The sequence below is a fragment of the Leuciscus leuciscus genome (assembly GCF_965113295.1).
Source record: "Leuciscus leuciscus genome assembly, chromosome: 14".
Lineage (NCBI taxonomy): Eukaryota > Metazoa > Chordata > Actinopteri > Cypriniformes > Leuciscidae > Leuciscus > Leuciscus leuciscus.
In genome coordinates this window covers 22751642-22778095 of record NC_138738.1, presented here as the reverse complement: position 1 = coordinate 22778095, position 26454 = coordinate 22751642, and the positions used below count along the sequence as shown (strand labels likewise).

General features: G+C 39.0%; 2 protein-coding genes across 4 annotated transcripts in view; one reads left to right on the top strand and one right to left on the bottom strand.

Moving 5' to 3' along the window:
• Positions 1-3930, top strand: part of dgke (diacylglycerol kinase, epsilon) — a 17828-nt gene extending 13898 nt beyond the window's left edge. Inside the window, exons 11-12 of the mRNA XM_082136884.1 lie at positions 1233-1453; positions 1749-3930. Coding sequence (XP_081993010.1) covers positions 1233-1453; position 1749 — 222 coding nt within the window. The 3' untranslated portion in view covers positions 1750-3930. The remainder of the gene's footprint in view (positions 1-1232; positions 1454-1748) is intronic.
• trim25 (tripartite motif containing 25) lies at positions 2315-26454 on the bottom strand. Of its 3 annotated transcripts, XM_082136829.1 has the most exons (11): positions 25785-26451; positions 16039-16134; positions 15593-15826; positions 9726-9894; positions 9581-9607; positions 9294-9422; positions 9131-9196; positions 8948-9007; positions 8615-8713; positions 7718-7777; positions 2315-6215 (listed from the first exon to the last, which is right to left on the bottom strand). In XM_082136829.1, exons 1-11 carry the CDS (start codon positions 26376-26378, stop codon positions 5683-5685), a joined length of 2067 nt encoding a protein of 688 aa, XP_081992955.1. In that variant the 5' UTR covers positions 26379-26451; the 3' UTR covers positions 2315-5682. The 3 variants fall into 3 exon arrangements, with proteins under 3 accessions (XP_081992955.1, XP_081992957.1, XP_081992956.1); XM_082136831.1 differs by lacking the exon at positions 8615-8713 and having other exon boundaries at positions 25785-26454; XM_082136830.1 differs by lacking the exon at positions 9581-9607 and having other exon boundaries at positions 25785-26450.

Genomic DNA, 26454 nt, shown 5'->3' with positions numbered 1-26454 from the left:
AATAATCTGGATTTTATCGATGAAATATAAAACCACAGCTGCCCAACTACAGAATTAACTGCGTGCCTCGACTCTCCTGTTTCCACCAAAACTGTTTGTCAGGAGCTCCACAGAATCAATATCATGGTCAGGCTGCTATAGCCAAAACCTTCAGTCACTTTTGCCATAGCCAAAACCTTCAGTCACTTGTGCCAATGCCAAATGTCGGTTTCATTGGTGCCAACAGTGCAAACCTTGGGACAATGTGAAACATGTATCGTTGTCTGATGAGTCCACCTTCACTCTCTTTCCCAAATCCTTGGGACGGTGTGGAGAAGCCCCAAAGAGGCTTAACACCCGCACTGTTACTGCCTAGAGTGAAGCATGGGGGTGGATCAGTGATGGTTTGGGTTGCAATATCATGGCATTCCCTACTGTGCCTTATGGGCAGCACTGCCAAGGACTACCAAACCATTCTGGAGGACCATGTGCACTTAATGGTTCAAACATTGTACCCTGAAGAGGGTGCCGTGTATCAGCATGTTATGCACCAATACACACAGCAAGACTTGTGACAGAATGGTTTGATGAACATGAAAGTGCAATTGAACATCTCCCATGGTTTGCACAGTCACCAGATCTAAATATTTTTTAGCCGTTTTGGAGGGGCAATTTGGAAAACGTTTTCCTCCACCAGCATCACATAGTGACCTTGATACTGTTCTGGAAGAAGAATGGCTTAAACTCCCTCTGGCCACTGTGAAGGAGTTGTTGTATCTGTAATTCCCAAGACGAACTGATGCTGTATTGGTCATAAAAGGAGGCCCTACACCATACTAATAAATTATTGTGGTCTAAAACCAGGTGTTTCAGTTTCATTGTCCAACTATTATGTATGTATGTAACAACTACAAAACCTACAATAGACAAACATAACTACCTAAACCTCACAGCTATTTGCTGCCATCCAACATTGTCCGCTCCTCATTTGTATAAAGTTGAGCCTTTCTCAACTTTTGTTATGCTCTCGGAAGCTCTAAATGCTTTCTCTGGTCCGCTGTCAATCCCACAAGCCTCCACACAAACATGTTGCTCAACACCCATAGGAATTAATTGAAAACACCTGCTCTGCTTGCTCTGTGTCAGTGGACACAAGCACTGTTAGTAATTTTCATTCTGTGTCATATACACCTATACTGTCCAACAACAAAGAAAGATGAAAACATGATTATCCTTTTGCTTCTTTGTGGTAGCTGGTATTGAAGAGTTCTCGGATGCCAATGCAGGTGGATGGAGAGCCGTGGGCGCAGGGTCCATGCACCATCACCATTACCCATAAGACCCAGGCTCTCATGCTGTACCACAGTGCAGAACAAACAGATGATGACGACTCCAGCACCTCAGAGACTGAAGAACCCTCAGCCGATCACAATGACACCGCTAGCAACACACGGGAAACCGTGTCAGAGTCTTAGTAAGGATATAATCGCTCTGTCTGTGCTATTTCTACCCCAGAAAGTAGCACAGCATGAACAGAAGAAACCCAGATGTGATAAGTGTCTGATGTCATAGTCGTAAACGTACATAATGTGCATGTGCTACTCTAGTAATAACATCTGCAGTGGTTATTCCTGAGAGTTTTAAAGCCTCTTTCTCTCTCAAGCATTAGGCATCCCCCTCTAAGCAAAGCCCCATATTACTTAAACTGTCCACAAGAGGTCTGTCTCTGTTGAAACATCTGTTTGTTGTGTGTATATTTTTTCTCACAGGGAGTGTTACCCGGAAGCTCTAAGAAGTGGCTGAGGTTTTAACCATTGAAAGTCCCAAAATGGAATCATATTTAGCCGTAAGCAGAGCTCAGGCAATCAAAAAATTCAGTCCAATGGAGAATGTTGCAACCAAAGCTGCTTAGACATGAATGTCTTGCACTGATCGTGAGTGTCATAGGCCTGTGAATATACAACTCGCTACAGAAGTCGTGTATTTGAGTTGTATAAGTTAAGCTGTGCAATAATTTTGCTTGGGTTCTTTTTTGTTACTTCTTTTGTGAAACAAATTTGCACTGCTTTAATCTAGAGTAGATTGTGGAAGAATGTGCCATTGATTATTTTAAGTATTCCATACGTGTTATTGTGTTTCTTTATGAAACGGCAGTAAAATGTTTCAAAGCACTGGATTAAGAAACCATTCATTATTTTATTTTATGTTTCCCCTCCGTGTGACTTTTCTTTTTTCTTTTTCTTTTTGCATATGCTGATTATCAGATATTTTATGTTTTATTGAACGTTCTCTCACTTTTCTGTAGATATCTTAGTTTTTATGCATCTTTTGTTTGTGTGTGGAAAAAGATCACTTAATGGTGTCACATAAAGAGATTAACTTTGCCTAGAATAATATGACCATCCTAAAAGGATTATTTTATTCCTCTCTTCCATGTCTTTCTCGTTTCAGTACAATAGTAGCTTCCCCTCCCTTCATGACCTGATCATCACCTGATCTTTTGCTGACTTAGGCTCAGTTTCATGACATCATGTCCCATTTGATGACTCAACAATGATTTGGACGGTTGTGACAAACAGCTTTTGTGTGAGTCATGCTCAAGTGATCTCTAGTATCATTGATATTCTTGATAAACTAACACAGTATGGAAAAGAATAATAGCTGTAGGAGTGGCAATGACATCATGAGTTATATATATCTCTATGACTTTGATAAAGCGCATGATGTTCAGGAAAACTTTGCTGTTAACTTGGTACATCTGAGGTTTTGCTAATGTAATGTATTTGAATGGTTCATAATTTTACTTCATTTCATAGTTCATTTCATATTCAAAGTAATGAAAATGGCAGCCATTTTTCATAGATAATTGTGAAGGAGATTTTGATACTTTGGAAGCTGACATGTTTACAAGAGTGTTACCAAAAATATTATAGATACTGTATCCTTTTTCTGCAGTAAAGATTGATTATTTTTCCCTGTTAAATTATCTTCATTCAGCTGTGCATTGACATGTAGACTGCTGTAGTAGTCTTATTAAAACAAGTTTAGTAATGTCTGAAAACCCTAGGAAAGAATAAAATCTAAATTGCAATGTGTATAGTTATTATTTAGTGTCAAGGAAAATTTATTTTGAAATTACATGTTGTAACTACTTTTATCCATAATGTTTATGTGTATAAATACTGAAGCAGTGGTTGTGATGATAAACCTCTTTAGAACTGTGTAATTACACATTCTAATTGTTGTTTTGTTTCCTGAAGACATCTGTAATGTTACTAAAACTAGACACTGTTTACACATGCTCTAAATGTGTCAAAGGAGTTTTAAACAGAAATATTATTCTCAGTGGGAATATGAATGATTTATCATTTTAATCGTTTGGGAGTGTTAAATTTGGATTCACTGTAGCCCAAGACTGGTTGCCCACTGAAGCTAAGCAGGGTTGAGCCTGGTTAGTACCTTGATAGGAGACCTCCTGGGAAAACTAAGTTGCTGCTGGAAGAGGTGATAGTGAGACCAGCAGGGGGTGCTCACCCTGTGGTCTGTGTGGGTCCTAACGCCCCAGTTTAGTGCCGGGGACACTATACTGTCAAAAAGCACAGTCCTTTGAATGAGACGTTAAAGGAGGTCCTGACTCTGTTGTTATTAAAAATCCCTTAAAAATAAGCTGGTGTGTGGTGGGCGTTCTGGCACAATATGGCTGCCGTCGCATCATCCAGATGGAAGCTGCGCTGGTGGAAGCTGGTGGTTGAGGAGATTCCTCCCTTCTATGTAAAGCGCTTTGTGTGCCAATAAAAGCGCTGTATAAATGTAATGAATTATTATTATTATTGAATATTGAAGGCTGGGATATTTTGCACTGACTTCTATATGCGAGAAACATGACATGGTTGACACCCATGGCTTATGGCTTGTATTTCAAATGCAAATAAAGCATAGTTTTGATCTGTAGCTTCTCCTGGCAATGTGTTTAATGTGGGCTTGTTTGTATATTTGTTGTGAATCAAATTACAAGTTGGTGATGATTCAGCTAAATCATTTATTTAAAGTTAATTAAAACATAAAACATTTTTTGTTTAACGATTTGGTTTTTATTATTATTATTGAACATTTTATTGTTCAGCACTGAAAACAAAATGAGCTGCACAAACGAACAATCACCATTTCAGAAGCAGGATCCAGTCATTCCATAACTTAAAATCACAACAAGTGGGATAAATACAACATTGAGAGAAAGAATACATCTACACAATATTAAATGTACTCTTATATGAGACATGGGTATGTTCATGCCTTTATTATCATCATTCTGATATTTTACTTTATGTATATTCTTTCCCACTTTGAAAAAGATCTAAAATATTTTCATATATTTATTCATAATATTTAATTATTTTACATGCCATATTAACCACAATTTTAATATTGCATAAATCAAACAATATATGCTTAACTATAGAACATCCTGAGCTATTCTTGTAGAAAATCAGCTATAATATTTTTATAGACTGACATATTTCCTTACTGCAAAGTGAAACCAATTTTTATTGTTTGAAACAATTAAAAACAGTTATGACTGGAGCAAACCAGGATACTTTGGTCAGGAACCAAGACAACTCTATCTGAAGCTCACTGGCAATGGACTTTGCCCATGTGATAAAACCAACAAATATCAGGAGTAATCATGTCATGTTAAACACTTCAAACAATTTGCAACTAAAATCTGCAACTTAACAGAATTCAGAGAACAATGAATGTCACATTTGATGTTTGCAAACCACATATGTACACTTAATTTACCCCTTAATGGATCAATGACATTTGACTATTATGGTTTTTTGTAATACTCGATTCTGGTTGACACTCTGGTGAGGTTTATTTTGCAATAATGACAGTTTGATTGTATTAGCCTTTAGATACCAATCCATCAATCAAATTTTTTTTGGTCAATATTAAAAGATATTAATGAACATTTATGGACTACAAAGTATGCTTTATGAAGTCTGTACAATCCCAACATATTAAAATTTGAATTAAAAATGTAATATGACAACCCTGGCTTGATTGTCTGCCATGGTCCTTTGAAAGACACCCCATATTGTAACCATATAATAAAACACACAAAATTAATAATAATAATAAAAAAATAGAGGGGAAGTTCCCCCATAAATGCAAGTGCTGTATTCACTTAGTCACCCTTGTGATTTCCTTTCATTCAACAGAAATTAAGATTTATTTTTTACTTATAATATACTAAATGTTTGTCCATCCATTTGAAGTCAAAGCAAGCTTTAAACACTTCATAAAGACATTGTAAATGTAATCCATATAAATCAAGCAATTTAATCCAAGTCTTCTGAAGAGAAATTATCACTTTATATGCTGAACAGATTTAATTTAGGATTTTATTCACATTTAAACATTAACCAACACACACATAGAATCTAAGACGGTCAACAGCAGCTCAAGCATGCTTACTTGATGCACAAAAACAAGCTTCATTAGTTCAAACGTGCTTGCTTTGAGGGTTGTGATGTGAGAACAATCCTCACTTGGATGTTTTTATAAACTTGAAGCTTGAGTGGACTTTCAATGGATGGACAAAATGATGAGAGAATAAAAAAAAATATATTCTTTGTGTCCCCTTTGGGATGAATGAAACATCAATTAATAAAAATGTATATCGGTTCACCTCATACAGTTTCAGTTGCTGAGCTTGCACAGAGACACAGAGGAACCATTTGAGAAGATCCAGAAAGCTGGATAAACAGCCTCAGTGAAGGGGAAGACGAAGGTGTGGAAGGGGATGGCCCGGTCCTGCACATTATAGAGAGTTGCGCTTCCCTGATCGCAGTCCAGCAGGACGCCCACACGGCTTGGGTTGGGATTTGCCAACACCGTCTCGATGCTGTTGTGCCATGCGGAAAGCTTCACGTTAAACCACTCCACACACCAGGATTCTGCATTACGCCCCAGGCGGCTAGCAGGACCCTTGCGGTCAATTCTTCCGTATGCAAGGCCCAATCCACAGAAGTTGTTACTGCTCATTTTGATCTCCCAGTAATGACGGCCCTGAGAGAAACCCTTTGTGCAGAGCACCTGGGAACAGACAGAAAAGCGAAGGGGTATATCTGGATAGTGAGCAGGGTCATCCGAGACTGTCGCTTTGGTGTTGTTTTCAGACAGGGAAATCCGCTTGTGAGCTGTTCTGACATCAAAATTGAGGATAGTGCCATCTAGACAGGAGAAACACAAGCACATAAATGTGATTATCACATAAAGTGATGAAGATGGACAAATGGATAAAATATTAAGGCCTGGTTTCACAGACATTAGGCCTTAGTAATTAAGGCATTAAAGTAGATTTTATAAACATGCCTTAAAAAAAACAAAAAAAACATTACTGGTGTGCATCTTGAGCCAAAACAATGGCACTGATATATTTTAAGATATGTCATTGAAAGTTGCTTTCAGTTCAAACATGCATTTTAGTCTGGGACTAGGCTTAAAGGTCCCATGACATGCTACTTTTTGTAGGCTTTAATATAGTCCTTAGTACTGTATCTGAAATCTCTTTCCAAAAATTCAGCCTCGGTGCAGAATTATAGCCACTACAAGCCAGTCCCAGAATGAGCTTCCTTCAGACGGGCTGTTTCGGTGTCTGTAGCTTTAAATACTAATGAGGAGGAGAAAGGCAGCGCAAGGTGGAGGGTGGGTGTGGCCTTGACCATCTTGCGCAACGGTACCATGCATGTTTGTTTATGTTGGATATATTGCAATGGCACGAAGACACGCAGTCGTTCAAGCATTTCAGTTTGACCCAGAATCTGATCCAGATGGAGAAGCAACGGATGAAGTTGCTGCAACTCAGCGGCTCCAGCAGGACGTTTCCGAATGGTTAGTTTAAAATATTATGTCTGGATACGGTACTTTATTCGGATGGTTTACAGTTATCATCATGTAGCTAACGCGAACCTACTGTTGCCTTTTCATGAGAGATCTGTAACGTCTGTAATTTATCTTATTACAATTACATCAAGCTCTGCGATCTTGAAATGCGGATATCGCGCGCGCCATATAACCAACAGGAAAACGGTTATGCAAATAACAAAGAAATGTACAACACTCGCGTTACAGTATGTGTAACTTGATGCTGTCTACCTTTACATTAGCGCAAGTAACTGCATAGCTAATGTGACAGCCACATTCTACGTGTAAGAAGCTACTGTAGGTAACCGTAAACTGTAAAGCAACACACTTATATATAATTTGTTGACTTACTTGTCCGACGTTCAGCAAGCCCAGCTCTGTATTGACCATTCGATGTTCATTTGTACATCCAATTATTGAGCAATTATTATGCTTCGCTCGCTCAAAAGCCATGATATCTCTCGTGGACAAACTAAAATCGCGCGCGCGCGTTCTACTTCCTAGCTCATTTTCTCATGGGCGAGAAATATTCTCTGGGCGGGCAAAGCAGAGAAAGGGGAGGTAACATTTCTCCTTATGACGTCATAAGGAGGAGATTCAAGATCAGCCCGGTTGAGCTTCCATTTTCTCAAAGGCAGAGAAAAATAGCAAAAGCTCGATTTATACCGATTAAAATTTTTAGAAACTTGGGGACCATATACAGGCTAGGGGAACTCATATTAATGTTAAAAAACCTCAGAAAGTGGAAATTTCATGTCATGGGACCTTTAAGTCTTGTCTGTGAAACAGGGAGAAACTATCTACTCACATTTTAGAAGTTCACTCCTTTTAACAAAGTTTTGCGCAGCTGGTGAACTAAGAGGTTGAGCTGTAAAGAGAGAAAGAAGAAATAAAAAACGTTCAGCAACAACTAAAGAATTGACTCCAAAATTAAAGGTTTGCTCATTTTATACATGCATTAGTATAACAAATCCAACCAATCAGGGGTGCATTTCCCAACAGCATTGTTAACCAAATATGATTGTAATTTTCGGTGTTACCAACAGTATTGTTGGTAGTGTTCAATTATTTGCCATTTCCTGAAACCAGATTTTCAACGAACATTTGAAAACAGCATTACAAACTTGTGTAGTTAGAGCTACAGCTCTCGACCTGTGATAGTGAAGTAGTCCTAAGGAGCCATGTTCGTTATAAAGAAATTACATTGTGAAAAAAGCTGCTGATTAAATGAACTGCATATATAAATAAATTATTGTTCATGCAAATTAACTATATTAATTTGACTAATTGCTTTCTCAAACTGATTAATTAGCAGAATTTAACTTAATACACCACCTGCGCTTGACGTCATCAACGACAGTCCTATATTTTTGGTTTAAATGATGGAGCTGTTATCATGTTACTACAGTTTTTTTTGGAAACATTTGTGACTAGCTAATTCATTTCTCCAATAATGCATTCTTAATAGTGAGTCATGTCTTTGTACAGGAAACGAACCCCTGGGAGATTCAATAAAATAATACGTATAAATTGAATAATGGTCTGATATATTTCTATTGATTAATTAGTTGATTGATTGATTTGATTGATTGCTTTTAGAGTAGAATCTAAAGTCTATTCCGGAATTACAATGAGGAGCACAGACTCCTTACAGAAAAGATTACATTTAGAAGGGGAAAATTTAACAAGAACTTTTCCCACATACATATGTCAAGTATGTCTACAGTTTTAGGTGTGAAGTCAAGCAAGTTCTCCATGCTTTTGGAGAAAACAGGATTTATTCCTTTAGGGGGATTCCTGGATCCTGGCAAAGAAGATATATGTAATGTTAGAAACATTTAAAATAAATACTAATTTGATTCACATTCCTTTTCAGAAAAAAATATGAGAATATCTCTGTGAACCATAAGATACTAACAAAGGCCCCTCCTTTTCCAGTCCAATCACTAGGAGTGAATATGTTCTACACACAAAACGCTAATCAGACGAACAGTAATAACAGTTGTAAAACAATGAACATATGGAGGTCAGAGCTTACTGTTTGACTTCTGGTCTTTACGGTCTTTGTGATCTTTGGGCTCTTTATTAGGATTCTTGTCTATTAGGAAAAAGGAACAATTAGAGAAAGGTGTAAATATATATATATATATATATATATATATATATATATATATATATATATATATATATATATATATATATATATATACACTTGACTTACTTTTCTGTTTAGCTCCTAGAGCCTTGGTTTTGGGAGTGCAGGCTGGGTTGGGAGAATTCATACGTGCTGAAATATATCAAGAGAATAATGAAAGAATAGTGATGGATGGATGTACTGAATCAGGGAAAACAGCCCATTCACTTGTAAAGGAGTAACAACTTACACATCTCTTGGCTCACAGCAAAATCTCTTGGATACTCTCTTGGATACTCTCTTGGATACTCTCTTGGATACTCTCTTGGATGTGGCAGCTGTGGATTTTGCAGGAGTGGAGGAATTGGGAATTGGTTTCCTAGAGAATTAGAGAACTAGTTCACATCTTCTGCCCGCAGCTTTACTAAGGATAACCTCAACAACATACAATCACGCAACATTATCATTTGTATAAACATGTTTTTATGTGATTATGTCCCAGATTTCCACACCAATCATTTCAAAAGACAATCTCACCTGAACCAAGAACAGATTTTTCAAACTCTGTAAAAACATGTATGTCAGAACTCTAAGCATGCACTATGATGTTGCTGTATTCTTGAACTTACTGCAAACATTAAAACAAGCTGCACATTTTATACAAGCTCCCACACTAACACACCTGGTTTAAGTACAAAGATTCTGTTCTCTGCTGGCTGCTCCATTAATTTGGTGATCCATTCCTTCAGTGCAACTGCTGCAGAATGGTAAGCTATCACCTCTTTACCTTCCACAGTCATACGAGGGTTATAGGGCTCAAAATTTACCACTGAGGGCAAATCCACAGAGGCCTGTGACAGAGAATGGGAAATTCAAGAATCCAGATATACAAGTGGCATCGAACAACATTCAGGTTAGGTATAAAACTGATCAAGTGTGAGAGCTCATGTTGAATTTTCTTGAATTGACAAGCAGGCACTTACACTGGGCTTCACACATATGCCCCACCCCACAACATTTGATTATATACAGTTGTAATTTAAATGATTCAATCCCCATTGCAAATCAGGTTTATTGGCAAAATTTTGACTTTTGCAATGAACAAATCACACAAAAATAAATTGAAATAGCTCAACACAACAAACGTTTCAAGTGGTTTCCCCAAATTCAACTGAAAATGCAACTTTTAATGATTTCTGCAGTCTCAGTCAAAATTATTCAACCCCCTGAATTGAATCCATCACAACAACACAAATCTGCAAAACAGGGGTTGTCTCAAAGCTTTCCGCATGGCACAACAGCATCGAGACGGTGTTGGCAAATCCCAACCCAAGCCGTGTGGGCATCCTGCTGGACTGTGATCAGGGAAGCGCAACTCTCCATAATGTGCAGGACCGCAACAGCTGATTAGATTAGATTAGATTAGATTAGATTCAACTTTATTGTCATTACACAAGTACAGGTACAAGGCAACGAAATGCAGTTTAGGTCTAACCAGAAGTGCAATAGCAGCAAGTGCAGGATATACAGTGGTTCCATAAGTGCAGAACATGGATATGTACTGAATAAATATAGAGTTGAATACTATTATAAACAAAAAATTACAGATAGATTTGTCCTATGAATATAATATACAGATAACTATTACTGTGAACAGAATTTACAGCTAGATGTACTGAATATAATATACAGATGGCTATTACTATAAACAGAATTTTTACAGATAGATATGTACTGAATATCATATACAGATGACTGTTACTATAAACAGAATTTTACAGATAGATATGTACTATGAATATATATACAGATGGCTGTTACTATAAACAGAATGTGAGCATAATATACAGATGGCTATTACTATAAACAGAATTTTACAAATAGATATATGTATAAGTTAGGCTAAAATGAGCAGTATAACAATGGATTTAAAGTAGTGCAAATAAAGTTTGGACAGAAGCTATCCGAGTGAAAGTGCAGTGGAAGTAATTGCATATTACAGTTAAAGTACGGTATTGCAAATGTATATGTAAACAGTCGGTACTGTAAATAAACAGTCGGCAGTGCAAATTGAGCATATTCCAGTCAAGGTAGTAGTGCAAGATGCATATGTAAACAGTTGTTTCTATAATAACAGTCAGCAGTGCAAATGAACATTATAGTATTGCAAATAACAAAATGGAGGCAGGTGTGAGGAGGGAGAGGAGAGTCAATCAGTATATGAGGGGAGTGGGATCAATGAGGGTTAGAGTTTAATAAAGAGACAGCTCTGGGGAAAAAACTGTTCTTTAGTCTGCTGGTCCTGGTCCGTAGGCACCTGAAACGCCTGCCGGAGGGCAGGAGAGAAAACAGTCTGTGGGCTGGGTGAGAGGAGTCCTTAAGGATGCTGCGAGCTCGATGCAGACAGCGTTTCCTCTGGATGTGCTCGATGGCAGGTAGTGGAGTCCCAGTGATGCGCTGGGCGGTTTTCACCACCCGCTGCAGTGCCTTGCGCTCTGCAACAGAACAGCTCCCATACCACACTGTAGCACAGTTGGTCAGGATGCTTTCTATTGCACAGCGATAGAAGTTCACCAGGATAGTGGAGGAAAGCTGATTCTTCCTCAGTGTCCTCAGGAAGAAAAGGCGCTGGTGAGCCTTCTTGACCAGGCTGGAGGTGTTGGTTGTCCAGGTCATGTCCGCCGAGATGTGGGTCCCCAGGAACTTGAAACTGGAGACACGCTCAACAGCCATTCCATTGATGTGGATGGTGTCGTGTGTGCCTCTTGACACTTTCCTGAAGTCCACGATGAGCTCCTTCGTTTTGGTGGTGTTGAGGAGCTGGTTATTTTCAGTGCACCATGTGGCCAGGTGCTTGATCTCCTCCCTATAGGCAGTCTCATCGTTGTTGCTGATGAGACCAATCACCGTAGTGTCGTCCGCAAACTTGACGATGGAATTAGATCCGTACACAGGCTTGCAGTCGGAGGTGAAGAGGGAGTAGAGAAACGGGCTTAGCACACAGCCCTGTGGTACACCAGTGTTGAGTGTGATGGACGTGGAGCAGTTGGAGCCTGATCGAACATTCTGGGGTCTGTTGGTCAAAAAGTCCAAAATCCAGTTGCACATGGAGGTGTTGATGCCCAGGTCTCCAAGTTTGGCTATTAACTTAGTTGGGATGACAGTGTTGAATGCTGAGCTGAAGTCAACAAACAGCATGCGTGCATAAGTGTTCTTATTGTCCAGATGTGTGAGCACAGAGTGCAGTGCCATGGAAACTGCATCCTCTGTGCTCCTATTGCTACGGTAGGCAAACTGGTGTGAGTCCAATGTGGATGGAAGAGAGTCTTTTAGGTGTGCCAGGACCAGCCGCTCAAAGCACTTCATTACGATGGGTGTGAGTGCTACAGGGCGGTAGTCGTTAAGGCACTTCGGGCTGGAGTGTTTTGGCACTGGCACAATGGAAGTGCATTTAAAGCATGTTGGTACAGCTGCTTGGGCAAGAGACAGGTTGAAAATGTCTGTAAAAACCCCAGCGAGCTGCTCCGCACATGCCCTGAGTACGCGTCCAGGGATGTTGTCTGGTCCAGCAGCCTTGTGCGTGCTGATCCTGCTCAGTGCATTGCAGACATCTGTGGAGGAGAGTGTGATCGGCGGGTGGTCAGCTGAGGATTTGAGCTTGGTGGCAGTTTCTCTGTTGTCTCTTTCAAAGCGAGCATAAAAGTCATTTAGCTCGTTCAGGAAGTTGACATCAGTGGCTGCGGGGGTGGAGTGAGAGGGTTTGTAGTCACTGATGGCCTGAATGCCCTGCCACATGCGCCGAGGGTCAGCGTTGGAAAAGTGTCCCTCTATCTTAAGCTTGTAGCAGTGCTTGGCCTCTTTGATGCTCCTTTTCAGATTTGCTCTGGATGTGCTATAGGCTTGTGCATCTCCTGATCTGAAGGCAGTGTTGCGTGTCTTCAATAGGAGTCGCACTTCCCTGTTCATCCATGGCTTCTGATTTGGGTATGTGGTGATCTGCTTCTGGGTTGTAACACTGTCAATGGTGGTATTGATATAATCCAGTACAGAGGAGGTGTAGCAGTCAATGTCCGTGTGAGAGCCACTGGTGGCTTGAGAAGCAAACATACTCCAGTCTGTGTGTAGAAACCTTTCCTGGAGTGAGGAATCTGCCCCCACAGGCCACACCTTGATGGTCTTCACTGGTGATGCAACTAATCAAGGGCTTCATTAGTTGCACCAGCTGTGCTTGAGCTAGAACACATTAAATATCTGAACTGGCTAAGTTTGTTGAGTGTCACGTTTGACTGCATGTTAGAAATATGGCTAAGTCAAAAGAATGGTCCAAAAAGTTGGAAGCATAGTTTGCGAGTTCAAAGTTACAAGGAACAGTGATTACACTACCTGGACAGGGCAGAAAAAGGAGGCCATCAACTGCTGCAACCAGATATCTGAGAAGGCATTTTCAGAAAAACCCTCGTGACTGCAAAAGACCTGCAGCAAGACTTAGTTGCAACAGGCACTTAGGTTTCAGCTTGCACAGAAAGGCGCGTACTAAACACATGTGGTTTCCATTCCAGAACTCCAAGATGTACACCAAAAGCACAAGAAAAGTCGGCTCCAACTTTCTCAAAATCATATAAATAAGCCATATAAGTTTTGAGATTCTTTTCTTTCGAGCGATGAAACAAAACAGGAACTTTTCAGCCCTATGGATCAGTGGTATGTCTGGAGGAAGAAGAATGAAGCATATGCCGAAAAGAGCACTCTGCCCACAGTTAAGCATGGTGATGGCTTCGTGATGCTCTGGAGCTGCTTTGCATTATCTGGAAAACTTGCACTGGAAACCTGCAGCGTGTGGAAGGCAAGATGGATTCATTGAAGTATCAGGAAATCCTAGGAGAAAACGCCATGCCGTCAGTGAGGAAGCTAAAGCTTGGGCATCTATGGACCTTCCAACAGTACAATTCGGTTGTTAAGTCGTGACGTAACCACTCTCCGATAATACTCTTTCCGGGTCCAAAGTCCAGTGCCCGGTTGCATAAAGCACCTTAAGTTTTTCCCTTAAGTATGATACTTAAGGGGCGATTTCCCCTTACCTAAGAGAATAACTTAAGGGTGTTGCATATAATCTCTTAAACGGTTCTCTTAGGTAAGGGAAACATTTAAGTGTTTCACGACAGCGATCCTGGATTCACGTTATAAAAGTCTGTTGTTGCCATAGATACGCAAAACACTAACACTTTCGCAATCAAATAAAGTAGGCTAGGATATCGGAATGGATAAAGAAAACAAAAAAAGAGAGCCTAATTGGACAGAGGAGGAGAAATGCATTCTTCTTGACAAATATGGTAAAAGAAAAACAATTTTTGACCGTTGCGTTTAAATGTCCGCGTTACTCTTAAGGTTACGATTTCCAAACCTTAAGTTATACTTAGGGAAATGACCGTTAAGGGGTTTTATGCAACACTTGACGCTTTTTAAGGGATTACTTAAGTGAAAAAACAGCGTTTAAGGGAAATTCTAAGTGTTTATGACGTTTCACTTAAAGAAACCCTTAAGTAACATTTAAGGTTTTTTTTCTGCAACACCCTTAGGTTTAAGGGAAACATAAGGGAGAATTTAAGGGAAAATTACACTTAAGGTGCTTTATGCAACCGGGCACTGGTCCTCTCTACCTACCTACCGCTTTCGCTAGTGTTTTGGTTATTATTGAGTGTTTTTACAATGCCGCAGTGCTGTGTCCCGTGTCCCGAGCTAACTCACTTCAACCTCGTAAATCTTCTTTTTCATTGATGCCTGGACTCTACCCTTAATTATGCCACCTGAGTGATGAGCTACACTAACCACTCTGTTGGTGTTAAATGAATTTAAACCCTTTTTGACCGCCAAAGGTGCCGCACTAAGAAGGACGTGATCGTAAATAAATTTACAGGTTCCACCATTGTTATTTCTGGACGAGAGGAGCGCTTGGACCCGGAAAAGGCTAAACGTCACGCGTGACGTCAGACTTAACAATCGGATGATCCCAAGCATACCTCAAATTCCACCAAGGCTTGGTTGCAGAAGAAGTCCCAGAAGATTCTACAGTAGCCATCACAGTCACCTGACTTGAACCCCATATAAAATCTCTGGTGGGATTTGAAGAAGGCAGTTGTAGCATGCAAACCCAAGAATATTACTGAACTGGAGGCCATTGCTCATGAGGAATGAGCCAAGATTCCTCAGAAATGCTGCCAGAAGCTGGTGTCTGGTTATACATCTCATTTGCAGCAGGTCATAACAGCAAAAGGGTGTTCTACTAAGTACTAAATATGCTTGCCATGAAGAGGTTGAATAATTTTGAGACTGCTGAAGTCATTAAAAGTTGCATTTTCAGTTGAATTTGGGAAAACCACTTGAAGCATTTGTTGTGTTGAGCTATTTCAATTACTTTTGTTTGATTTGTTCATTGCAAACAGCTGAAAGTCTGTACATTTTTGACAATAAAACTGATTTGCAGTGTATATCTAAGGTTTTAAAGAGTTATAAAGCAGAAAAGTTTTAATTTAAAATCATACTGTGCATCACCTTTAAGAATGTGAGGGATTGCGACTGGTCCAACAGTATGTTGATCTCAGATTTGGTCCTATTCATCTTCTCGATGTTCTCATTAAATTTCTTCATCAAGGAGACCAGTTTGCTCTGACATTTCTCCTGTTCCTTATCAATAGCAAACATTGCCTCTTTCTCATCACGGTCGATTGCTTCTCTGATCTGCCTGTATTCCACCTCAAGAATACGTTTGCGGGTTGTAGCTAATTCCTGGGAAAGCAACACCAAAGAAAATGTAAGCCCAAAGTCTAAAACTCCATCTTATGGAGCTCCTGATGTTTGAGATGCATGGATGGAGTGTAGGCCTAATTCATGATGGTAGGTAAAGGGAGGGACATGCACATCTTGAATCCTATCATCTTACATCAGAATCAGTCTGTCTGATTCTGCTAATACTCAAATCAAAATGAACATTTACTAACTTTTAATTTGGCTTGTTGCTCCTTCATCTGTGTGATAACCTGCTGATTCTTGTCAGTTTTGTCTTCAAGGATGTTGAGCTTGTCAGTCAGGTCAGTCTAAAATATTTTCAAGAATAAAAGGACACAAAGTATTTTAGAGAATATCTTCATTGCTGAATGATTCAGACCACACAATCCAATGTTTACATGTAAAATAAACAAAAATAAATAAATATTAGATTATTGGACACTATGCTTAAGCTGTAATGAGAGAAAAAAAAGAAGAAATAAAAAGCATTCAGCAACAACTAGCCTTACTAATCAACTCCAAGGGGAATTAAAGGTTTGCTCATTTTATTCTTGCATAAATCCAACCAATCAGTAATGCATTTCCCAACAACATTATTAGCTAAATATGATTGCAATTTCCCCCTGTAGGTTTTCAACAAACAATGTGTGGCAAACTTGTGTGGTTGAAACTATAGCTCCCGACCTGTGATAGTGAACTAGTCCTAAAAAGCCATGTTCATTACAGAGAAATTACATTGTGAAAACAGCTGCAGACTAAATGAACTACATATACAGGTGTAAAGTGTACAACAATTACATACTTCATAAGATGGTAAAAAATGTCTTTCTGTAGTTTGTGCAAATTAACTAGCCTATACTAATTTGACATTAAAGGGATACTTCACCGTTTTTTCATATTAAACTATGTTATTCCCTTAACATACCTCTCTCGTCTCAGTGCGTGCACTCAATCGCTCTGGCGCGTGGCGACACTTTGATAGCACTTAGCTTAGCCCAGTTCATTCATTAGGGACCAAACAGAGATGAAGTTAGAAGCGACCAAACACCTCACCTCGAAGTGCTTCCAACTTCAAGTGCTATTCCGCCATACATTATAGTTATCCTTTTTACCCGCTTAGAAAAGCGCCACGTTTTATTTTGTGTCACCATACTTGGTCGTGTAACTACTCGTGTAACTGTATTTAAATAGGGAAAACGTGGAGGTGTTTGGTCGCTTCTAACTTCATCTCTGTTTGGTCCCTAATGAATGAACTGGGCTACGCTAAATGCTATCAAAGTGTCGTCGCGCGCCAGAGCGATTGAGTGCACGCACTGAGACGAGAGAGGTATGTATCAACTCTTCTTAGTTAAGGGAATAACATAGTTTAATATGAAAGAACGGTGGAGTATCCCTTTAATTGCTTTCTTGAACTGATTAATTAACAGACATTATTGCACCACCTGCGTTTGATGTCACAAAACATTTGTGACTAGATAGTTAATTGATTCTGTATTTTGCTTAGGGTCAATTTATTATATTACTACGATTAAAAAAAAGTCAAAATCAGTTATTGTGAAGTGTACATAAAAAGCTATACAAAAGTTTGTTTTGGTCGTCAAATTAAATTGCCTGAGCAGCATTCCAAGAGTCCTAATACTTAGTAACCTATAACAGTGCTGCAATGACATATATTGTTTTACAGCGCTGAAATTACTGACATAGAAATGAAGTAACAGAATTCATATTGAAAAGCTTATGTCAGTGTACGCAGGTGCGCCAGCAGTGCTTACATGGACCCTAATATTCCGATTATAATCTGACTACTAGCACAGTCGGAATAAAAAAAGTAACCACGTCAATCGGAATGAACTGGCCAAAAGCTATGTTTACATGGACACTTTTTGTTTCAATCGCAATGAAATCATTCCAATTGATCAATCCGAATGTAGGGTTTACATGAATGTCAAATAAAGTTATCGGTTGATGTCAAGTCAAGTCACCTTTATTTATATAGTGCTTTTTAGAATACAGATTGTTTCAAAGCAGCTTCACAGTGATGAAGGGCCGGGGGTGGATTGGAATCCACTGCTGCTTCAATGTAAATGTAATGAGTGATTATAATCAAGGTATTAATCAATATTTTTCCTTCTAAATATCAAATGAGTTGAATGACTTCTCTGGAGATTTTACTTTGTTATAGAAGTTACCAGTGTGATTACTGAAATGTTCCTTTCATGTATTCTTTAATGTCTGTATTTGATATCTGAATGCAGTAACAGTGCTTGCTTATTTATCCCGGAAATGAAATAGGGACTTGTTTTGTGTTTGAGAAAGGTCTTCAATGTGTTAAAACATATAGGGGTCCTTGAAGCCAATAGGTTAAGGGACCATTTCTTTGTAAAAGCCTTACTTTCCAGTTAGACTAAAGTGTCCTCTCCTTGAGAGAAAAAACGCTTTATCTTGATGTTTGGAGAGGACTCTCCTGTTTATAGTTAGAGCCTAGCCAAATCCAACCTTGGAAAAGCTGTGTGTGTGTTAGTCTTTTTGGTTGCAGGTTAAGGAACCACTGGCATTATTGGAGTTGTTGTTCTGGAAATGCTGGTGCCCAGCAACCCAAATCTGCGACCAAGAAGGTCACGACGCCTAACTTCAGGGTCCAAGTGTCAGCTGCAACATCGATGGAGATATGCTTCCGTTTATCTGTATATGTGTGGAAAATTACTATGTTTATCTATTTATTAGCCAATCAGATTGTTTTGTCTGTACAGCAGATCTAGAAGCAAGTCATTGTCCTGTTTAATCAAGTTCAGCATTGATTAATTTCTGTTGTAAATATTATTCATTATTAATTTAAGGGGGCTGTTTACACGACACCATTTTCAACTGAAAACAGAAAACTTTTTATGCGTTCTGGCCGTTCATTTACGCAACAACAATGTTTTGGTGGCCTGAGAACACAAACTTTGAAATAAGTTTTAGGAATGCTGTTCAAATATGAAAATTTGATAACCGATATATTGGCTGATAAATCTAAATCCAAATTTTTATATACTTTGAGAGCCTGATTACAAAATCAAAAGGCTCATCATTAAAAGCCATGTCCCAAACAAACATTTTACATTTTACAATAAGGTTTCATTTTGTTTAGCATTAGGTAACATGAACTAACAATGAATAAACAATAATTTCTACAGGATTTATTAATCTTAGTTAATCCTTATCATCACCAGTAAGTTCCTGTGTTTTCAGTGTTCTTTGTCCAGTCTCATTAATGCCTGAGTTGTATTTGTTTGCCTGTCTGTATTTGAGTTGACTCGTGTGGATCATTAAAGACATTCTAAACTTATTGTTCTTATTCATAATCTGTTCTACAACCGTGCATGACAGGTTCATAATAAATATTCATATTTATCTATTGTTATTTTGGCTTGTCTTTTTAATTTTATGCTAAAACTGCTTGTACTCTGATTTTGCTGTAAATGTATCAAGCAAATTGCTTTGTCAGAATGAGGGCATTTTACCCTTAACACCCCCCTTGGCACAAATCTTTTATTTTAATTTTCTTATTATTATCTAATAACATGAAAACTCTGGAAATGTTTCATACTTCATATTATTCTAGACACATTTAACTTTCGTTTCACACAAAAAAATAATATTACACGGACCTTAAGGGGGCGTTTTTCCCCACAGGGCCACTCTGCATGTGCATGTGCATGTGTCAACGTTTTCACAGATTCACGTTTTTGAAGTTTACACGGAGATGATAACTGTATCGTTTTCAAAACTCGTTTTCAAAAACTTGCACTTTGAAACCTAATATTAGGGATGCACGATATATCGGCCACCATATCAGTATCGGCCTGTTAAATGCTAATTTTTAATGTTATCGTTATCGATCCAATAAGAAAATTAGGCCGATATTAATTAAAGCCAATAGATAATGGATTATTTCCTTCAGCTGAGACACTTCAGATGCGTGCTGTTCGCCATGATGGTTTCACATTGCTTGATATGATTGGAATCACTTCAAAAAGGAATACAGTTGAGTGCAACATCTGCAGCACCAATCTGTCATATAGGCTACATAGAATTATAATTAAAATTCGACTGTAAAAGAATAATGTGAGTTCTTTGTAGGCCCGAATTTCAGCACGTTGTTGCGGAAAGAGCGCGTCCACTGAGTTAAGCCTTCATGACAAGCACAGTCAAGTTTGCTTGTGTATTCGCAGCCTTTTGTGCCATTGTCAGTTGTAATATTATGTTTATTTTGTGTATATCTGATTTATCTCATATAGGATGTGTTTTGTTGAGTTAATTATCAATGCAGTGAAGCGCTTTGTACCAGTGATCATTGTACCAGTGATCATCTTTGGCTTCAGCGTGCGCAGTTCAAACAGCAATGCACAACACTGGGACTGTCATATACATAACATTAAATTGAACACTATTGTAATAAAACATTGTGAATTCTCTGGGTTTTGTTGCCATGTTTCAGCGCGTTGTTGCAGGTACAGCGCATCCACAACAGGAGTTACACATGCTGACCATGCAGCACAGCCAAGTTCGCCTGTGCATTTGCATAATTTTGTGCAGATATAGTCGTAATATTAAGTTTATGTAGTATAAATATCTGATTAATCTCATATAGGATGATTTGGTTGAGTTAATTAACATTGCAGTTAAGCGCTTCATTGTATCGGTGATCGCTTCAGCTTGCACGCAGCAATGCAAAACATTAACTATGATTGGGACTGTCATATAACATTATAAGTGTCCATGGTAACTGATGAGGGGCGGGAAACTAGAACAAAGGAACACATCTGACTAACGAAAACAAACAGAACATAATGGTGACATGATTGATCATTTGGCAGTTAAAGTTTTGGGCGGGTTTTGGTGAGCTATTGGACTGGAAATCGTCGACCAAAGACAAGGTAACCAGTCTGCTCTTTAAAACAAAGAAAAGAAGCAATTTAGGAGAATACTATGCACAAACAGCGGGAAACTATATTTACGGGGAATATATACTATATTCGTGTCAAAAATATAAATTCCAATTTGAAGTTTGTCATATATACCGCACATCAACTCGAAAAATGTATTTAGCGTTCATGTAAACACTACATTCAGTGAGGGGAGGAGTGAAAAAAGTGCAGGCAAGACGGACAGTTCACTTAACTTCTCTCTTCTCGCAGTGGATCAGACACCTGCGAGATCAAAGGCGGATATTGCGGGATTCACGCTTGTGCACAGTGTTGCTAATAAACTGGATGTAATTTAAGTTCTGTTGCTTTTATATGAAAATAAATATATTGAACAAGACACCCAAAGTACTTTTTATTTAATTACATACCAAAGATCTGGTCCAGAAATAGATCTATTAAGTCTGCTAATAATAGATTTAACATATAAATATTAATTTAGGAGATGTATACAAAAAGAGCAGGGAACTTTGTATATTCAAATATTATGTAGGCTATTATATAGCCTATATATATATATATATATATATATATATATATATATATATATATATATATATATATATATAGGCTATTATATAGCCTATATATATATATATATATATATATATATATATATATATATATATATATATATATATATATATATATATATATATACATACACTCACCTAAAGGATTATTAGGAACGCCATACTAATACTGTGTTTGACCCCCTTTCGCCTTCAGAACTGCCTTAATTCTACGTGGCATTGATTCAACAAGGTGCTGAAAGCATTCTTTAGAAATGTTGGCCCATATTGATAGGATAGCATCTTGCAGTTGATGGAGATTTGTGGGATGCACATCCAGGGCACGAAGCTCCCGTTCCACCACATCCCAAAGATGCTCTATTGGGTTGAGATCTGGTGACTGTGGGGGCCATTTTAGTACAGTGAACTCATTGTCATGTTCAAGAAACCAATTTGAAATGATTCGAGCTTTGTGACATGGTGCATTATCCTGCTGGAAGTAGCCATCAGAGGATGGGTACATGGTGGTCATAAAGGGATGGACATGGTCAAAAACAATGCTCAGGTAGGCCGTGGCATTTAAACGATGCCCAATTGGCACTAAGGGGCCTAAAGTGTGCCAAGAAAACATCCCCCACACCATTACACCACCACCACCAGCCTGCACAGTGGTAACAAGGCATGATGGATCCATGTTCTCATTCTGTTTACACCAAATTCTGACTCTACCATCTGAATGTCTCAACAGAAATCGAGACTCATCAGACCAGGCAACATTTTTCCAGTCTTCAACTGTCCAATTTTGGTGAGCTCGTGCAAATTGTAGCCTCTTTTTCCTATTTGTAGTGGAGATGAGTGGTACCCGGTGGGGTCCTCTGCTGTTGTAGCCCATCCGCCTCAAGGTTTTGCGTGTTGTGGCTTCACAAATGCTTTGCTGCATACCTCGGTTGTAACGAGTGGTTATTTCAGTCAAAGTTGCTCTTCTATCAGCTTGAATCAGTCGGCCCATTCTCCTCTGACCTCTAGCATCAACAAGGCATTTTCGCCCACAGGACTGCCGCATACTGGATGTTTTTCCCTTTTCACACCATTCTTTGTAAACCCTAGAAATGGTTGTGCGTGAAAATCCCAGTAACTGAGCAGATTGTGAAATACTCAGACCGGCCCGTCTGGCACCAACAACCATGCCACGCTCAAAATTGCTTAAATCACCTTTCTTTCCCATTCTGACATTCAGTTTGGAGTTCAGGAGATTGTCTTGACCAGGACCACACCCCTAAATGCATTGAAGCAACTGCCATGTGATTGGTTGATTAGATAATTGCATTAATGAGAAATTGAACAGGTGTTCCTAATAATCCTTTAGGTGAGTGTATATATAAAAATGTATATGTAAAATATACATATATTTGTATAAAATAAAAAAAATAAAAAATCAGATTTTTAGCTTGTGACAAACACTATGGGATTCATCGATCGGAATGATTTCATTCCAAATGAAACCGAAGGTATCATGTAAACGTATAGCTACATCACTAACATTACTTTAATAGATTACGCTGACTATTAAATTACTAGTCATTAAAAGATTAATGACTAGTAATTTCCTACCACTTAATTCTAAAAAAACTGAATTTCTAATTATCGGGCAAAAAACCTCTGCACGAATTAACCCAGAATAACAATGGATGGCTGCTCTGTAGGCATGTGCCGGTATCAAATTTTCATGCTGCGATTAATTGATTGAGCTTTTATCACGGTATACGGTATTATCACGATATTTTAATTGCTCAAGAGAAATGGATGGATTGGGAGGGGCTGTAGAAAAAAACAACTTGCATCACAATAGGTGTAATTGTGATTGTCAAAACATTTGATAACTAAACTGAATTTTACAAAATTTTCACGATTTCAATTCGATTTCAATCTTGATTCAATATTGACTCTTTGGATAAATATTAGGTAGGCTACAGTAGATAGCCTACATTTTTATATTTCTCTAGAAAAATATATATCTCACATAATGCTGTAAACATACAGAGAGCCCTGTCAGCTGGTATTATTAGGTAAAAAAAAAAAAATATATATATAATTTGGTTTTCATTATAATAACAATTATGACACAAGAAAAATATAATACAAATGTAATATAGTGCACATATTTAGCAAAATACTCCTTTCTAGTCAACTAACGTGGTCATTAAATGGCTTTCCTGAGGTAAATGTAACGTTCTGTGCCATAATTGTTCACCTGCAGTTTTATTGACCTCTTTCCGTGGTTGAAAAACACTGATTGATCGATATTATGTATGAGGCATAAATACCTTTCGGTAAGTTGTACTGCATCTTTAAATGAAAAGTAGCAGATGATCGGTTTGCTTGAACTGAGGCGTTACAGCGATCTGTCACGTCACATTTACAAGCGCCAAAACGGTATTTATTGTCTGAATTTCGTAATAAAATGGACAGAACCTGAGAGCTGAGAATTTTTTCATATCAAAAGTAAGTGTCTTACATCTGTCTAGTCTGTCGATGTCAGTGTCCTCTTTGCTCCGTGATTTTTCTCTGCGTGAGAAAATGGATGTGTGGCGTGAGAGCGTGTGAAAACTGTAAATTGCATGGGTCTCACGCTGAATGCGTAGAGTTGACAGCCCTGCTTTTAGAAGGAGGATAAATCCTTTATTTTACCGTCTATGGATAAATCATCGGCAGCGTTCCTCCTTCCGCCATGCTGCTTCTCCTTGTGAGGATTGTTTACATTAGACTAGAGCACGCACTGCGCCGCATGCACGCAGTGCTTCTACATGTGGGGATTGTTTACATCAGAGTGCGCACGTGTTTCGCGCAGTATACGCAGTGTTTGTTTAAGTGGTTGATGGAAAATAAACTAATGCGCGTTCTATAAATATAAATTCTGATCTATTATTTTTCACGGTATTTTGAAGTGCCCGCGATAACAATATCGTGCATATTCATTACCGCGATTTATCGCATTACCGAATACCGGCACATGTCTACTGCTCTGTCAAGTCTTCGTCGTCGGTTAGGAACCTGGGTGTGCTCTTTGATACCAATCTTTCATTTGAAAGTCACGTGTCTAGTATCTGTAAAACCACATTTTTCCATCTTAAAAATATATCTAAATTACGACATATGCTTTCAATGAAAAATGCGGAACAGTTAGTTCATGCATTCATGACCTCAATGCTAGATTATTGTAATGCTCTACTGGCTAGTTGCCCTGCACGCTTAATAAACAAAGTCCAGTTGGTCCAAAAACGCAGCAGCTCGAGTTCTTAGAACCAGGAAGTATGACCATATTAGCCCCGTTCTTCAACACTGCATTGGCTCCCTATTAAACATCGTATACATTTTATAATATTGCTGACTACTTACAAAGCACTACATGATTTAGCTCCCCAGTACTTGAGCGAGCTCTTAACACATTATGGTCCTTCACGTCTACTGCGATCTCAAAATTCTGGCCAGCTGATAATACCTAGAATATCAAAATCAACTACAGGCGGTAGATCCTTCTCCTATTTAGCACCTAAACTTTGGAACAGTCTTCCTAACATAGTCCGGGAAGCAGACACACTCTGTCAGTTTAAATCTAGACTAAAAACGCATCTCTTTAACCTGGCATTCATATAGAACATTATACATTTCTATTATTCAAATCAGTTAAATGATTATTAGGCTGCATAGATTAGGTCAGCCGGAACCGGGGACACTTCTTATAACACCTGATGTACTCATTACATCATAAGAAGAATGGCATCAACGCTACTGTTAGTCTTTCTGTTTATTCCGAGGTTTACTGAAGTCAGCCGGATCCGGGCCGTATCCAGATCAGATGGTGGACCTGCGCCTGGACCCATCCACAACGCATCCCTGAAGTGCCAGCCTCATCAGCCCTGTGAAGGCCTCATCGAAACACGACAGCCGGCACTGATCCTCAATAAACTTGTCTCTGTACCGGTGTGATGACTCCGACTTCCAACCAGATGGAACTGGATAAATATTCTGAATGTTCTGATCCAATCTGACTTCTGACCTGTAATGCTGCCAAAATCATAATCATACACTGTTCGTTTGTTGGCCAGAGGAGAACTGGCCCCGACTGATCCTGGTTTCTCCCAAGGTTTTTTTCTCCATTCTGCCACCTGATGGAGTTTTGGTTCCTTGCCACTGTTGCCTTAATTGGCTTTTGGCTTGCTTAGTTGGGGACATTTAATATTTAACAATATTATTGATCTGCCTTACTGGTGGACGATGACACAATTTTCTTCTCGAAACAAACTTTGTTGTATTATTTTCATGTTATCACTGTGAAGCTGCTTTGATACAATCTGTATTGTAACAAGCGCTATATAAATAAAGGTGACTTGACTGTTCAGTCAATTTTCATGTTTATCTATCATAAAATAAAATAAAAATCACATTTACTTCCCAAATAAATTGAAAGATAGGCCCAACCTTTTGTTTAAAGCGCCGGTCTTCTGCGGTGATGAACTCACAGCCTTTATGAACGCCCTGCAGACAGTTGCTGCAGATGCAGCTCTGGTGCTGAATGCAGTAGAACTCCATCAGTTTGCCATGATCGGAACAGAGACGCTCCATTAGATCTGCCAGCGGGTCAGACAGCTGATGCGCCCGGAAAATGGCATTCTCCCGGTGAGGCCTGACATGATCCTCACAATAAGACGCCATACAAGTCAGACAAGTTTTGACCGCTTTGGCTTCCATGCAGCTGTCACATTTTATTTCATCTGGATCTTTCTTTTTCACCTCAAATGGTTCCTTAACGGGTTCAGGGACACCCGCTTTTATTCTATAGGCATCCAGCACCGCGCTGAGGACGGTGTTCTTCTTGAGTTCTGGTTTACTGCTGAAAGCCATTCGGCAATGAGGGCAAGACAATGATGATGTTCTGTCTTTCCATGTCGCTTCGAGACAGCTGGCGCAGAAACTGTGTCCACAGATTAAACTTACCGGGTTCTCGAAAAGACATAAACAAATGCTGCATGTCAACTCGTCTTCGAGGCCAAGTAGAGACATATTTTCCGCCATTGTGAGACGTTTGAGGAAGCAGCGATCACTGACGACAAACAACTGCTTCAGTGGGCGGCGGCAGCAGAGAAACGAA

What these genes read in the sequence shown, in the direction of transcription:
- trim25 (XM_082136829.1), bottom strand. Translation starts at nt 26,378, where the DNA reads ATGGCGGAAAATATGTCTCTACTTGGCCTCGAAGACGAGTTGACATGC. An exon ending in ACCGGCGCTTTAAACAAAAG is followed by an intron (nt 16,135 to 25,784) that starts GTTGGGCCTATC and finishes AAAATATTTTAG; the next exon opens with ACTGACCTGACTGACAAGCT. An exon ending in AATCCCTCACATTCTTAAAG is followed by an intron (nt 9,895 to 15,592) that starts GTGATGCACAGT and finishes TCTCTGTCACAG; the next exon opens with GCCTCTGTGGATTTGCCCTC.